The 14387-nt window shown below is 37.8% G+C and overlaps 1 protein-coding gene and 2 long non-coding RNA genes across 4 annotated transcripts; all 3 read left to right on the plus strand.

Annotated features, from left to right (window-relative positions):
• Nucleotides 1–2208: 2208 nt before the first annotated feature.
• On the plus strand, nucleotides 2209–2780 carry LOC145739494 (uncharacterized). Of its 2 annotated transcripts, none has more exons than XR_014181049.1 (3): nucleotides 2209–2428; nucleotides 2485–2556; nucleotides 2613–2745. It is a non-coding gene; the product is annotated as an uncharacterized LOC145739494 (long non-coding RNA). The 2 variants fall into 2 exon arrangements; XR_014181048.1 differs by having other exon boundaries at nucleotides 2296–2428; nucleotides 2645–2780.
• Nucleotides 2781–7768: 4988 nt separating this feature from the next.
• Nucleotides 7769–8287, plus strand: LOC145739495 (uncharacterized). Its single transcript, XM_081994898.1, has one exon. The coding sequence runs from the start codon at nucleotides 7769–7771 to the stop codon at nucleotides 8285–8287; it is 519 nt and encodes a 172-aa protein (XP_081851024.1).
• Nucleotides 8288–11729: 3442 nt separating this feature from the next.
• Nucleotides 11730–12270, plus strand: LOC145739496 (uncharacterized). The gene is made up of 3 exons (XR_014181050.1): nucleotides 11730–11814; nucleotides 11871–11942; nucleotides 11999–12270. It is a non-coding gene; the product is annotated as an uncharacterized LOC145739496 (long non-coding RNA).
• Nucleotides 12271–14387: the final 2117 nt, after the last annotated feature.

A 14387-nucleotide genomic window follows, 5' to 3' on the forward strand; every position in this document is an offset into this window, starting at 1 on the left:
CAATTTTGAATGATTGTAACTTTTTTATTTGAACTCATATAGATTTCGCTAAAACGCCATTAGAAAGAGAATAAAAAATACTACAAAATGAGCCAAAACTGGACTCTCTAACTCTTCAGTTTACCGAGATATTGAATTTCAAAAGTAGTAAAAAAGACCCCTAATACCCCCCCATTCTTTCAATTTTTTTGAAAAATGAAACATTTTAAAGTGCTTTTTTTGTATTTATTTTACCTAATTTAAGGCGTTTGGTATAAATATGCCCTTTGCTGTGCATTGGAACCCTCCTGGAGCAAAATAAAAAATTGCCAAAATTGCACTTTTGCAAAATGATTTTTTTTCAATTTTTGAACGATTGTAATTTTTTATTTGAACTCTTATAGATTTCGCTAGAACGCCATTAGAAAGAGGATAAAAAATACTACAAAATGAGCCAAAACTGGACTCTCTAGCTCTTTCAGGTACCGAGATATTGAATTTCAAAAGTATTAAAAAAGGACCCTAATACCCCCCCATCCTTTAAATTTTTTTGAAAAATGAAAAATTTCAAAGTGTTTTTTTGTATTATTTCACCTAATTTAAGGTCGTTTGGTATAAATATGCCCTTCGCGCATTGGAACCCTCATGGAGCAAAATAAAAAATTGCTAAAATTGCACTTTTTGCAAAAATGATTTTTTTTAAATTTTTGAATGATTGTAACTTTTTTATTTGAACTCTTATAGATTTCGCTAGAACGCCATTAGAAAGAGGATAAAAAATACTCCAAATGAGCCAAAAACTGGACTCTCTAACTCTTCAGTTTACCGAGATATTGAATTTAAAAAAGTAGTAAAAAAGACCCCTAATACCCCCCCATTCTTTCAATTTTTTTTGAAAAATGAAAAAATTTTTAAGTGTTTTTTTGTACTTATTTCACCTAATTTAAGGTCGGTTGGTATAAATATGCCCTTTGCTGTGCATTGGAACCCTCCTGGAGCAAAATAAAAAATTGCACTTTTTGCAAAAATGAAATTTGATCAATTTTTGAATGATGTAACTTTTTATTTGAACTTATATTGATTTCGCTAAAACGCCATTAGAAAGAGAATAAAAAATACTCCAAAATGAGCCAAAACTGGACTCTCTAGCTTTTCAGGTTACCGAGATATTGAATTTAAAAAAGTAGTAAAAAAGACCCCTAATACCCCCATTCTATAAATTTTTTTGAAAAAAGAAAAATTTTAAAGTGTTTTTTTTGTACTTATTTTACCTAATTAAGGTCGTTTGGTATAAATATGCCCTTTGCTGTGCATTGGAACCCTCTTAGAGCAAAATAAAAAATTGACAAAAATTGCATTTTGCAAAAATAAAATGTTTTCAATTTTGAATGATTGTAACTTTTTTATTTGAACTCTTATAAATTTCGCTAACACGCTATTAGAAAGAGGATAAAAATACTACAAAATGAGCCAAAACTGGACTCTCTAGCTTTTCAGGTTACCGAGATATTGAATTTCAAAAAGTAGTAAAAAAAGACCCCCTAATCCCCCATTCTTTAAATTTTTTTGAAAAATGAAAAATTTAAAGTGCTTTTTTTGTACTTATTTCACCTAGTTTAAGGTCGTTTGGTATAAATATGCCCTTTGCTGTGCATTGGAACCCTCCTGGAGCAAAATAAAAAATTGCCAAAATTGCACTTTTTGCAAAAATAAAATGTTTTCAATTTTGAATGATTGTAACTTTTTTATTTGAACTCTTATAGATTTCGCTAGAACGCCATTAGAAAGAGGATAAAAACTACAAAATGAGCCAAAACTGGACTCTCTAGCTCTTCAGGTTACCGAGATTGAATTTCAAAAAGTATTAAAAAAGGACGGATGGAGCAAAATAAAAAATTGCCAAAATTGCACTTTGTTACGGTTCAATTTTCTCCGTAGGGACTTACCTGGTGGTTTTGTAATTCATTAATTCATGTTGCTTAATTTGGTTTGTTTACTACTGTTTACCTCTTTACGTTTGTTTATATCTTAAATCTTCAAGTCCGTTAATAGATGGCGTTACAGGTGTCTTATATCTTTCTTTTTTTTGGTTGGTTAAATTCGTTTCACTGCTGTCAGCGGGCTGTCGCTGTCAGAGTTCTGTCTGTCAGCTTCAGTTCGGCTGTCAGGTGTTTTAATCTGGCTTTTCTTTTACTGTTTCCTGTTGCAAATTGGTTTTTAGAATATTCTAGCGTAGTTAATTTCCCCACCTGACTTCCGGTTGGGTCCCTGGCTATTTAAGCTCGGGGGGAAGCCATTTTGGCTCCTTTTTGACCAGTGACCTTGCTGTGAGTGGTGAGACCAACAGCAAACCAGAGCCACCATTTTGTTGAACTCATCTAGTGAGGATTTTGTGTGGTCTGTTGTCGCTTCAGGCGGATTTGTTTGGTCCTCATAATTTGCAGCTGGGGTAAGTTTTCCTTTCTTGGTCAAGGGTTGTAATCTTATGGAAATGTGCTTGTGCAGGTTTTGTGCCAAATTTGTAGCCGATTTGGGGGCAGGGAGGAAAGAAAAACTACCCTTTCGACCATCAGAAAGGTAGCTATAGGGTTTTTGGAGAAAGCCAGGGCCTTATTCGTTCTTTGCTTTGAAAGGGTTCTTCGGTGAGGCTTTGACCACCTGAAAGGGTTCTTCGGTGAGGCTTTGACCACCTGAAAGGGTTCTTCGGTGAGGCTTTGACCACCTGAAAGGGTTCTTCGGTGAGGCTTCATCCACGCGGATTCAAATTGTAGTCCAGAGTAGGCCACCAAGTTCCATACTTCTGGGGGCTGTTACTGAGCAGTCTTCCAAGCCATAGAAAACCTCCCGAGACTGAACTGAGTTGAACTCCCAGTGGAGCAGTTTGGTTCACCGAAGGTTGACAGGCAAGCTCCCTTACCTTTGACTAACCACCTGATTTTTCCCCTATCGTAAATATTTAAACATCTATAAAAGCCATCAGGAAAATAGTATTGCTAGATTGTGCTAGCCAAATCGCTCAGAACTATCTCTAATTTTTAACTCTATTTATTTAATTGATCATTTTATTTTATTTTTTGATTGTATTGGGACCGACCCAATTTAATATTTATTCAATATACGTCATTGAATCTCTTTTACCACTTTGTTTAATGTACAAGTCACAGGGCCTTTTAATAAGCCAATTATCAACATATCATTGGCAATAGACTTAGTTCACCGGCTGCATTGTCACGTAAGTAATAGTAATTTGTTGCATTTGTTGTACTTTGGGCCAGGGGGACTGTCGGAACATCAGAAAGGTTTCCAACTTTGTACCTGCTTAAAGTTGGTGGCGCTTTGAACCCCTGGTTAGTCGAGTATTTGCACACGCGTCCTAAGCCAGTCCACTGAACCAAGGTTTAGTTTAGTTTAGTTTTTTTGTCTCATGCTCAAACCAATTTCACGTGTAGCAATTTGGCGCCCAACGTTTGTGGCGTATTTTTGAGAATTGAGCAGCTTTTTACAACTTCCTGGTGACTTGTACATTGAAAATTACCTTGTTACTAACCAATTTATTGATTTATATTTGACTTAATGATTCACAACATTGTTGAAGTTGGTTTGTATTCACCGATTTATTGATTTATTGGTTTATTGATTTTGTTTTATTGAAATTCGGTGATTTATTGATTTGATATATTGTTAGTTGAATTTTTTTTACCGTATTTTGTTCTGTTGTGAAAAATATTCGAGATGGAGTATAATATGAACATTTTACACTTGACTAAAGACATGCTTCGTTATGAACTTGCAGTTCGAGGTATGCCTACCTCAGATTCAAATACTGTTGACCAATTACGCGCTGCTTTCCGTCCTCTTTTAAAATTAGAAAAGAAAGGCAAGGGTTTGAAGAACCCAGCTTACCCTTTTAATGCCGAGGAAGAACTTGACACGATAGCTGAAGTTTTTGCTCAGGCTTTAAAACTCGTAAAGGAAATTTCGGGGGCTGAAGCCAGAAATATTTTTGAGCGGGCACAATCGCGTTTTATGCATTTGTACCAACGTTTAGATCGTATTCCTTTGGGGGGATTATCTGCTGATCTGATTGAGAAGCGTGCTCAACTGACTGTTGAGGTTTTGTCAACTTTAGACCAACTTGATAGGTTGTTAGCTTCAGAGCCGAATTTGAGCTCCGCTTTTGAACAGAGTGTTTCCGATAACGAGTCAGTATTGAGTGACCGGATTGATAGAACCGCCGCCCACAAATCTACACCTAATAAATCTTTTAATGGGGGCTCTAAAAATTGCCGTGTAGACAAATGGGGTCTTAAGTTTTCGGGGCATACTGATAAAATGTCAGTGCATAACTTTCTTGAACGAGCTACCGAGTTACGTTTAGCTCGCGGTCTTTCAGAAGCGGAACTGTTCGATTCGGCTATTGACTTGTTTTCCGAAAAGCTTTGAATTGGTTTAGGGCAAATCGCGATCGGTTTAATGACTGGCAATCATTATCCGAACTTTTGACTCGACATTTTGAACCTCCAGACTATCGTGCTAGGTTGTTTAAAGAGATTTTAGACCGAACGCAAGATACGTCCGAAACTATTGTGGACTATCTTTCCAACATGAACGCATTGTTTAGGCGTCACGGTAGACTCTCGGCTGACGTGCAGTTGGATATCATTACCCGTAATTTGTCCCCATTCTATACTACTCAGCTTCCAGTTGTGTCAACATTGGAGGAGTTGGAGAGTGAGTGCTTGAAACTAGAGGCGAAAAAGTACCGTGTTGATCATTATGTACCGCCATCACGCAGGCGCCGAGACTTTGTCGAGCCCGATTTTGCTTTTATTGAATCTTCAATTACATCGGAAAGTTTTACTCCGACAACTGCCCCAATAGCTGCTTCTTATTTACCACCTTCGCCCACCACATTCCCCACCAATGTGGCCGCTCATTTGCCTCAGAACTCTAGTTTTCCTCGTTCAAACCAGGCCGATTCAGCTTCTTCTGGTAATCACCTCAACCCTCGCCCCAACCTCGCTAGATGCTGGAATTGTGATCAGACGGGTCACTTAAATAGAAATTGTCCGTTGCCACGCAAAAGACATTGTTATCGGTGTGGAACACCAGACGTTACCGTGAGTACTTGTCCCAAATGTCGGTCGGGAAACGCCTCTCGGAGGAACTGATTGGTCGCGCGGTTTCTCCTTCGCCCAACTTTTCGACCATCGAATTGCCCCTAAATAATACCAAGTTTTTAGACTTCATTTTTTCACACGCCCAGGGCGATGAACGTCCTTACTTGGAAGTTTCAATTTTGGGTTTAAAAATGTTAGGTTTGCTGGATTCAGGCGCTTCACGCACAATAGTAGGACAAAGTGGCTATGTTATTTTACAAAATTTGGGCCTTCAGCTAGAAAGCATAGTAATTGCACGGTTGCCAACGGTCAAGTCTGTGCTAGCATAGGTTTTATTTCAGCACCGATCACTCTTATGAATAAAACCCACTTTGTTGAAGTTTTGGTATTACCCGAATTAAGTCATCAACTTATTTTGGGAGTTGATTTTTGGAAGGCAATGAAACTGATTCCTGATTTACAACAGGATGTCTGGCACTTTGCTGACTCTCTACCACAGACAGAAGTCTGCGGTGTGGTTGATGCGGAACTGTTGTCTGATTTAGACCGGCAGGCTCTTGATAAATTTGTTAAGGAGAGAGTTTTCTCATCGGGAACCGGGCTTGGCTGCTGCAAAGTAGCTGAGCATGTTATCGAATTGTTGCCTGGCACTTTGCCAATCAAACAGCGTTATTATCCTGTTTCACCTTTTAAGCAACGGCTTATCGATGAGGAAATTGATGAAATGTTAAAGCTGGGGGTTATAGAGCCATCAAAGAGCCCGTGGTCTAGTCCAGTTTGTTTGGTTAAAAAAAAGGACAATAGTTATCGCTTTTGCATTGACTTTAGGAAGCTGAACAGTAAAACAAAGAAAGATTCGTACCCTATTCCGTACATTTCAGCCATTTTAGATCGATTGAAAAATGCTCATTACATTAGTTCAATCGATATTAAATCAGCTTTCTGGCAAGTACCTTTGAGTGAAGCTTCCAAAGAGTTGACCGCCTTTACAGTGCCTGGCAGGAATTTGTTTCAGTTCACCCGTATGCCTTTTGGCTTGACCAACGCACCAGCAACCTGGCAAAGAATTATAGACCGTGTTTTAGGGGTAGATTTGGAAAACAATGTTATGGTTTATCTTGACGACATTATCATAATTTCTAGTACCTTTAATGAGCATTTGAAGATCTTGGGACTCGTTTTTGACCGTTTAAAGGACGCAGGCCTTTTGGTGAAACCTGAAAAGTGTCATTTTTGTAAGCCCGAACTTAAGTACCTTGGCCACGTTGTAGATTCTAAGGGTTTAAGACCTGACCCCGAAAAAGTACAGGCCATTGTCAATATTTTGCCACCTACTAACTTAACTGAGATTCGTAGATTTATTGCCACTGCCAGTTGGTATAGACGGTTCATACCCTCTTTCTCTAGCATCCTGTCACCATTATCTCATTTAACTAGGAAAAATGTCAAATTTAACTGGACACCCGAATGTCAATCTTCTTTTAACACCATTAAAGAGGCTCTAATAACTGCACCCGTTTTAACTTGCCCTGATTTCGATAAAACCTTTGTCTTGCAAACCGATGCTTCACATTACGGTTTGGGTGCTGTATTGACACAATCATTTGCTGATGGCGAAAAGGTTATTTGTTACCTATCAAGGTCGCTTACCCGTCAAGAAATGAAGTTAACTGTGACAGAGAAGGAGTGTTTGGCAGTCATCTGGGGTGTTGAGAAGCTCAGACATTATTTGGAGGGCGTGCATTTCAAGGTTATAACGGACCACCATTCACTACTGTGGCTTCATAATTTAAAGGATCCTCAGGGTCGCTTGGCTCGTTGGGCACTTCGTTTACAACCGTACGATTTTCAGTTAATTCACAGGAAAGGAAAGGAACACATTGTTCCAGACTTTTTGTCCAGATCTGTACCAGTTAGTGTCAGCGCGGCCTTGATTTCCGATCAGGCTTTTAGAAGCCAAAGATGCGTGGTACCGTGGCATGCTTCACCGTATTGAACAACACCCTAATAAATTTCCCTGTTGGCGGGTTGAGGGTGGCAAACTTTACAAGTTCGTCAAGACATCGAACCCTGACTTTCTAGAAAATTCTAGCAGTTGGAAGTTGGTGGTGCCTAAAGATAGTCGGAAAGAAATTTTGTCTCGTTGTCATGATTTACCCACCTCGGGTCACGTTGGGATGTTTAAGACCTTTTGGAAGATAGCAGAACGTTACTACTGGCCTAAATTGCGATCTGATGTTCACAAATACATCAGTCATTGTCATATTTGTGCTCAGAACAAAGTAGAGCAAAAACCGCCCGCAGGACTAATGGGAAATCGCCCTGTTGTTAATCAACCCTGGCAATCTATCAGCCTTGATTTTGTGGGTCCTTTAGTAAGATCAAAAAGCGGGAATAGCCATATTTTAGTGGTCACTGACTATTTTTCCAAATATGTCGTAACACATCCATGTCGTTCAGCTAATGCTAAAACTTTGACAAGATTTCTCGAAAACAATGTCTTTCTAGTTTATGGCGCACCCCAAACCTTAACCTGTGACAACGGTACTCCAATGAGGTCTAGAGAGTTTCGAGCTTTATGTGACAGGTATAAAGTTAATATCTTTTTTACGGCCGCCTATTATCCTAGGGCTGATCATACCGAGCGTGTAAATAGAGTCATTAAAACCATGTTAAAAACTTATGTAGATCAAGGCAACCATCGAACTTGGGAAGACAATTTGCCGGCAATTTCTTGCGCAATCAGAACTTCTCGCCATGAAACAACAGGTTACACCCCTTATTTTATCAATTTCGGGAGGGAGCATAAACTTTTTGGTCAGGATTTCACTGAAGGTATTCCTACTGTTGACACTGAACTTCAACAGATCGTAACTAAACGCATACAGGGTTTTAAAGACATGTTCCTGAAAGTGTCTGAGCGAATTTTAAAGTCTCGCGATAAGAGCCAACATCAGTATAATTTGCGACGACGACCCGTTAGTTACTTTGTTGGTCAACGTGTTTGGAAGAAAAACAAAAGTTTATCCAATGCCGCTAACTATTTCAGCGCCAAATTGGCTCCCGAATTTGTGGGACCGTTCATAATTCACAAACGAACCGGCACGTGTACTTATGAATTGAAAGATTCAAATGGCGTGAGTAAGGGAGTTTGGCATGTGCAAGACTTGAAACCGGTTGTTGAGTAACTCCATCTCGATATTGCGCAACAAGCAGAACGCGGATTGTTTAATTCACTTGGTTATTGTTTTATTCATTATCCTCTTGCGGTGACTGTTTAGTCAAATTTATTGTATTTTTCCTTAATTTTGCGTTTTGAAACATCATTAGCGGTGTTCATTATCTATCTCGATTAGCGTTATTACTATCGTATCTTTTTATTTGTAAACTATTAATTTGATGGCTTTCTTATTCGCGTTTTGCCGTGCGTGACCACGTTACGGTTTTTACATTGATTACCTGATTTTGATGATTACCTTTTTCCCTGACTTATTACCTTTATCTTACCTTATCTTTTTGACTTACCTTGTCTTTTATCTCTTACCTAGAATCAATTTGCGTAATATTAATTACCTTGTTGGTTGTTTCGATAAATTACCTTGCGTTTTTCCTTGTTAGCTCGGTTTATTTTGACACTTTGTCGCTTTTTGGGGGTCCATCAAGTTAAGTTATTTGATTAATCCGCGAGTGCGGGATGTTTCTGACTTGATCACCCGTTTAATCGAGCTAATAAGTTGGTTTTTGCGTTTAGTTAGGTCTTTGATTAGTTCTTGCCTTTATCATTGCCTCTTTCTTGTTTCTTTTCCTTTCCGTGACTGACCTTTTTTTTCTTTTTGGCGATAATGGAGCCTAATGCCTTGTAACTTTTTGATTAGGCTTCATTATTCAGGGTTAGTGGTGGGTATACATTCTAGTTCTCAAAGATTAATCTTTGAAAGACTCTGGTAGACAATTTCAGATCACAGAGTATTACACAAAATCATCGTGTTTGTCTGTTGCATGACGTGACACTATCGTTATGCAACAAAAGTTTTTGGTGATAATGGAACCTAATGCCTTGTAACTTTTAATTAGGTTTCATTATTAAGGGTCAGTGGCGGGTACTAATTCTCGATTGAGAGTGTTCTGTGGATCGCTTAATACCCAGAATAATGCACCATAACATAGTGCTATGATTTGATAAATTTGTTGGTCGGTCACTTCCTTTTTCCTATCTTTCCTTTCTTGCTTACCTATAATTACTTTCTTTTTGCTCTTTCATTTATTATTTTTTCTCTTTTCATACCTTTCTTACCTTGAATTTCGATTGCGTCTCATTATTACCTCGATTGCGACTCGGAAGTATTTTGGGATAGTGGGGAGCAGTTTTTTTCTTATCTTTTTGCTTAACTTTTTAATGTCACTTTGGTAATCTTATAGTCATTTCGTAACTTATATCATCATTAACTTTAACTTTAATTTTGCTAAGACTTTTTGCTTTTGTTGTTTTTTTTTAATTTGGTTTTTGGCTTCACCCTTTTTGATGATAATTAATTCTTTAACTTTACGTTAGTAAAGAGTAAGAAGAGTAGAAGTAATTAACGTTGTGCTATAGTCAGTGATTTTCATATCGTATCTACCTTTTTGCAGTTTTCTATTGTTATAAATAATTTCATAACTTTTGTTTTGATGCTTTGGTAATTTGTTTAGTGACTTTGATTTTGGATTGATTGAAGTTGACGGTTTGATCTTTGCGGTTTGGTTTTGTACCTTCTCTGTTAGAGGTTATTACCGCAAATGTTTTTTTTTTTTGGGACTGCTGCCGTTTGGATTATTTAGCTGTTTGCTGTTTTGGATTAGTGCAGCAGGTCTGTCACTTTATGTGGATTTATACCGTTTAATCAACTTCACTCTAATCCATAAATCATTTTCTTGTGTTTGGTTTCGTAACGTAGCATCACATTGCATCAAGATTTAGTTTCTTTATGTAATTTCTCTAAGTTTTGGTCGATTCCTACGGGGTTAGTTAAATGCATTCTAACTTCTGACAGCAAGGGTTATACATTGCTTGAGAGATTCAAATTAGTTTTCAGTTTTAATTAAATAATTGTTGTTATCATACCTTTTTGTCTTTGATTATGGTTATCTTACTTTGCGTTCATTATTGTTTATATTTTGATACCTTATCTTATCTAACTCAATTACTGCTTAAATTATTGACTGTCTGCTCTCTGCTTCTCATATACTTCTAATAATTTTTTTTACTCTTGGATTTGTCTTAGTTTTAGGTTGGTAGATCACTTTGCTTGTTCGTATGGGCTGAGTGAAGTTGGGTGTCGTCTTGGTCACGAGTCCTTTAAGGCTTTTGAGAGGGTTGTCCATAGGGGGGAGCTTCTCCGAGGCTCTGTAAGTACCTCAATGGCCCTGAAGTACAGGGAGGCTCTACTGTGGCGACCTCAGCCTCTTTGGCTTGGTCTTGTGGGATTTGGCGACAGTGACTTTTCTCGGAACACCCCGATTAAATTTAATTTTTTTTTGTGACTACCGGTGCTTTTGGGCATCTTTCAGGTTGGAAGTGGTTCCTTTAACATCACTCCCTTTGTTGGTGGACTTAGGTTTCTTCTCTTTTTCAGTTAGTAGTTTGTCTTTTTTTTTTTTCTCTATTTTCCACCTGGCGGATGACTGCATGGAGCTTCGTTTTTCCTTGGGGAGTAGGCGGCGGTCTTTGTTTCGTGGCTGAGGCTCACACTGAGACTGGTATACGAGGTCCCTCCCACTGACGGAGTATGACGCAATGCCAGTTAGTGTTTATCCCTTACATCTTTCTCTTTAACTCAGACCAGTGAGAGTTTCCGTGGCGGGGCGGGGTCCGCTGTCGCTTTCTTTGGGGGGGGGCGGGGTGCTGTGGAGTTGTTTGCCATTATTTTTATTTTATTTGTTTTAGTTTTATTTTGTGATAGGTTCGGTTCCTTTGTGCTTGATGTGTCTCAAGCTTTCGTTCGTACCAAGGGTGGTACGGGTAGCCCAGTGAGATTCTGGTTTCATTTGATCATTTGATTAGCCTTCATGCCAGGGGTGGTATGAAGAGACCGATGGGATTTCGGCGTTATTATTGATAATATTTGGTTTATTTGTGGGTTGATCATCGTCGATAACCTACTTTATTGTAGCTTATCTCCTAACTTGGGAGAGGGGGAGTTGTTACGGTTCAATTTTCTCCGTAGGGACTTACCTGGTGGTTTTTGTAATTCATTAATTCATGTTGCTTAATTTGGTTTGTTTACTACTGTTTACCTCTTTACGTTTGTTTATATCTTAAATCTTCAAGTCCGTTAATAGATGGCGTTACAGGTGTCTTATCTCTTCTCTTCTTTTTTGGTTGGTTAATTCGTTTCACTGCTGTCAGCGGGCTGTCGCTGTCAGAGTTCTGTCTGTCAGCTTCAGTTCGGCTGTCAGTGTGTTTTAATCTGGCTTTTCTTTTACTGTTTCCTGTTGCAAATTGGTTTTTAGAATATTCTAGCGTAGTTAATTTCCCCACCTGACTTCCGGTTGGGTCCCTGGCTATTTAAGCTCGGGGGGAAGCCATTTTGGCTCCTTTTGACCAGTGACCTTGCTGTGAGTGGTGAGACCAACAGCAAACCAGAGCCACCATTTGTTGAACTCATCTAGTGAGGATTTTGTGTGGTCTGTTGTCGCTTCAGGCGGATTTGTTTGGTCCTCATAATTTGCAGCTGGGGTAAGTTTTCCTTTCTTGGTCAAGGGTTGTAATCTTATGGAAATGTGCTTGTGCAGGTTTTGTGCCAAATTTGTAGCCGATTTGGGGGCAGGGAGGAAAGAAAAACTACCCTTTCGACCATCAGAAAGGTAGCTATAGGGTTTTTGGAGAAAGCCAGGGCCTTATTCGTTCTTTGCTTTGAAAGGGTTCTTCGGTGAGGCTTTGACCACCTGAAAGGGTTCTTCGGTGAGGCTTTGACCACCTGAAAGGGTTCTTCGGTGAGGCTTCATCCACGCGGATTCAAATTGTAGTCCAGAGTAGGCCACCAAGTTCCATACTTCTGGGGGCTGTTACTGAGCAGTCTTCCAAGCCATAGAAAACCTCCCGAGACTGAACTGAGTTGAACTCCCAGTGGAGCAGTTTGGTTCACCGAAGGTTGACAGGCAAGCTCCCTTACCTTTGACTAACCACCCTGATTTTTCCCCTATCGTAAATATATTTAAACATCTATAAAAGCCATCAGGAAAATAGTATTGCTAGATTGTGCTAGCCAAATCGCTCAGAACTATCTCTAATTTTTAACTCTATTTATTTAATTGATCATTTTATTTATTTTTTTGATTGTATTGGGACCGACCCAATTTAATATTTATTCAATATACGTCATTGAATCTCTTTTACCACTTTGTTTTAATGTACAAGTCACAGGGCCTTTTAATAAGCCAATTATCAACATATCATTGGCAATAGACTTAGTTCACCGGCTGCATTGTCACGTAAGTAATAGTAATTTGTTGCATTTTGTTGTACTTTGGGCCAGGGGGACTGTCGGAACATCAGAAAGGTTTCCAACTTTGTACCTGCTTAAAGTTGGTGGCGCTTTGAACCCCTGAGTTAGTCGAGTATTTGCACACGCGTCCTAAGCCAGTCCACTGAACCAAGGTTTAGTTTAGTTTAGTTTTTTTGTCTCATGCTCAAACCAATTTCACGTGTAGCAACTTTTTGCAAAAATAAAATGTTTTCAATTTTTGAATGATTGTAACTTTTTTATTTGAACTCTTATAGATTTCGCTAGAACGCCATTAGAAAGAGGATAAAAAATACTACAAAATGAGCCAAAACTGGACTCTCTAGCTCTTCAGGTTACCGAGATATTGAATTTCAAAAAGTATTAAAAAAGGACCCCTAATACCTCCCCATTCTTTCAATTTTTTTGAAAAATGAAAAATTTTAAAGTGCTTTTTTTGTACTTATTTCACCTAATTTAAGGTCGTTTGGTGTAAATATGCCCTTTGCTGTGCATTGGAACCCTCCTAGAGCAAAATAAAAAATTGACAAAATTGCACTTTTTGCAAAAATGAAATTTGATCAATTTTGAATGATTGTAACTTTTTTATTTGAACTCTTATACATTTTGATAAAACGCCATTAGAAAGAGGATAAAAAACACTACAAAATGAGCCAAAACTGGACTCTCTAGCTTTTCAGGTTACCGAGATATTGAATTTAAAAAGTAGTAAAAAAAGACCCCTAATACCCCCCCATTCTCTCAATTTTTTTGAAAAATTAAGCATTTTAAAGTGTTTTTTTTTGTACTTATTTCACCTAATTTAAGGTCGTTTGGTATAAATATGCCCTTTGCTGTGCATTGGAACCCTCATGGAGCAAAATAAAAAATTGCTAAAATTGCACTTTTTGCAAAAATGATTTTTTTTTTAATTTTTGAATGATTGGAACTTTTTTATTTGAACTCTTATAGATTTCGCTAGAACGCCATGAGAAAGAGGATAAAAAATACTCCAAAATGAGCCAAAACTGGACTCTCTAACTCTTCAGTTTACCGAGATATTAAATTTCAAAAAGTAGTAAAAAAAGACCCCTAATACCCCCTCATTCTTTCAATTTTTTTGAAAAATGAAAAAAATTTTAAGTGTTTTTTTTGTACTTATTTCACCTAATTTAAGGTCGGTTGGTATAAATATGCCCTTTGCTGTGCATTGGAACCCTCCTGGAGCAAAATAAAAAATTGCCAAAATTGCACTTTTTGCAAAAATGATTTTTTTTCAATTTTTGAATGATTGTAACTTTTTTATTTGAACTCATATAGATTTCGCTAAAACGCCATTAGAAAGAGAATAAAAAATACTACAAAATGAGCCAAAACTGGACTCTCTAACTCTTCAGTTTACCGAGATATTGAATTTCAAAAAGTAGTAAAAAAAGACCCCTAATAATCCCCCATTCTTTAAATTTTTTTGAAAAATGAAAAATTTAAAGTGCTTTTTTTGTACTTATTTCACCTAGTTTAAGGTCGTTTGGTATAAATATGCCCTTTGCTGTGCATTGAAACCCTCCTGGAGCAAAATAAAAAATAGCCAAAATTGCCCTTTTTGCAAAAATAAAATGTTTTCAATTTTTGAATGATTGTAACTTTTTATTTGAACTCTTATAGATTTCGCTAGAACGCCATTAGAAAGAGGATAAAAAACACTACAAAATGAGCCAAAACTGGACTCTCTAGCTTTTCAGGTTACCGAGATATTGAATTTCAAAAAGTAGTAAAAAAAGACCCCTAATACCCCCCCATTCTTTCA

Source organism: Ips typographus, unplaced genomic scaffold (genome assembly GCF_016097725.1).
Source record: "Ips typographus isolate SLU unplaced genomic scaffold, UJ_Ityp_2.0 IpsContig269, whole genome shotgun sequence".
NCBI lineage: Eukaryota > Metazoa > Arthropoda > Insecta > Coleoptera > Curculionidae > Ips > Ips typographus.

Bases quoted from the DNA above. Each gene is read 5' to 3' on its own strand.
- LOC145739495 (XM_081994898.1), top strand. From the start codon at position 7,769: ATGTTAAAAACTTATGTAGATCAAGGCAACCATCGAACTTGGGAAGAC.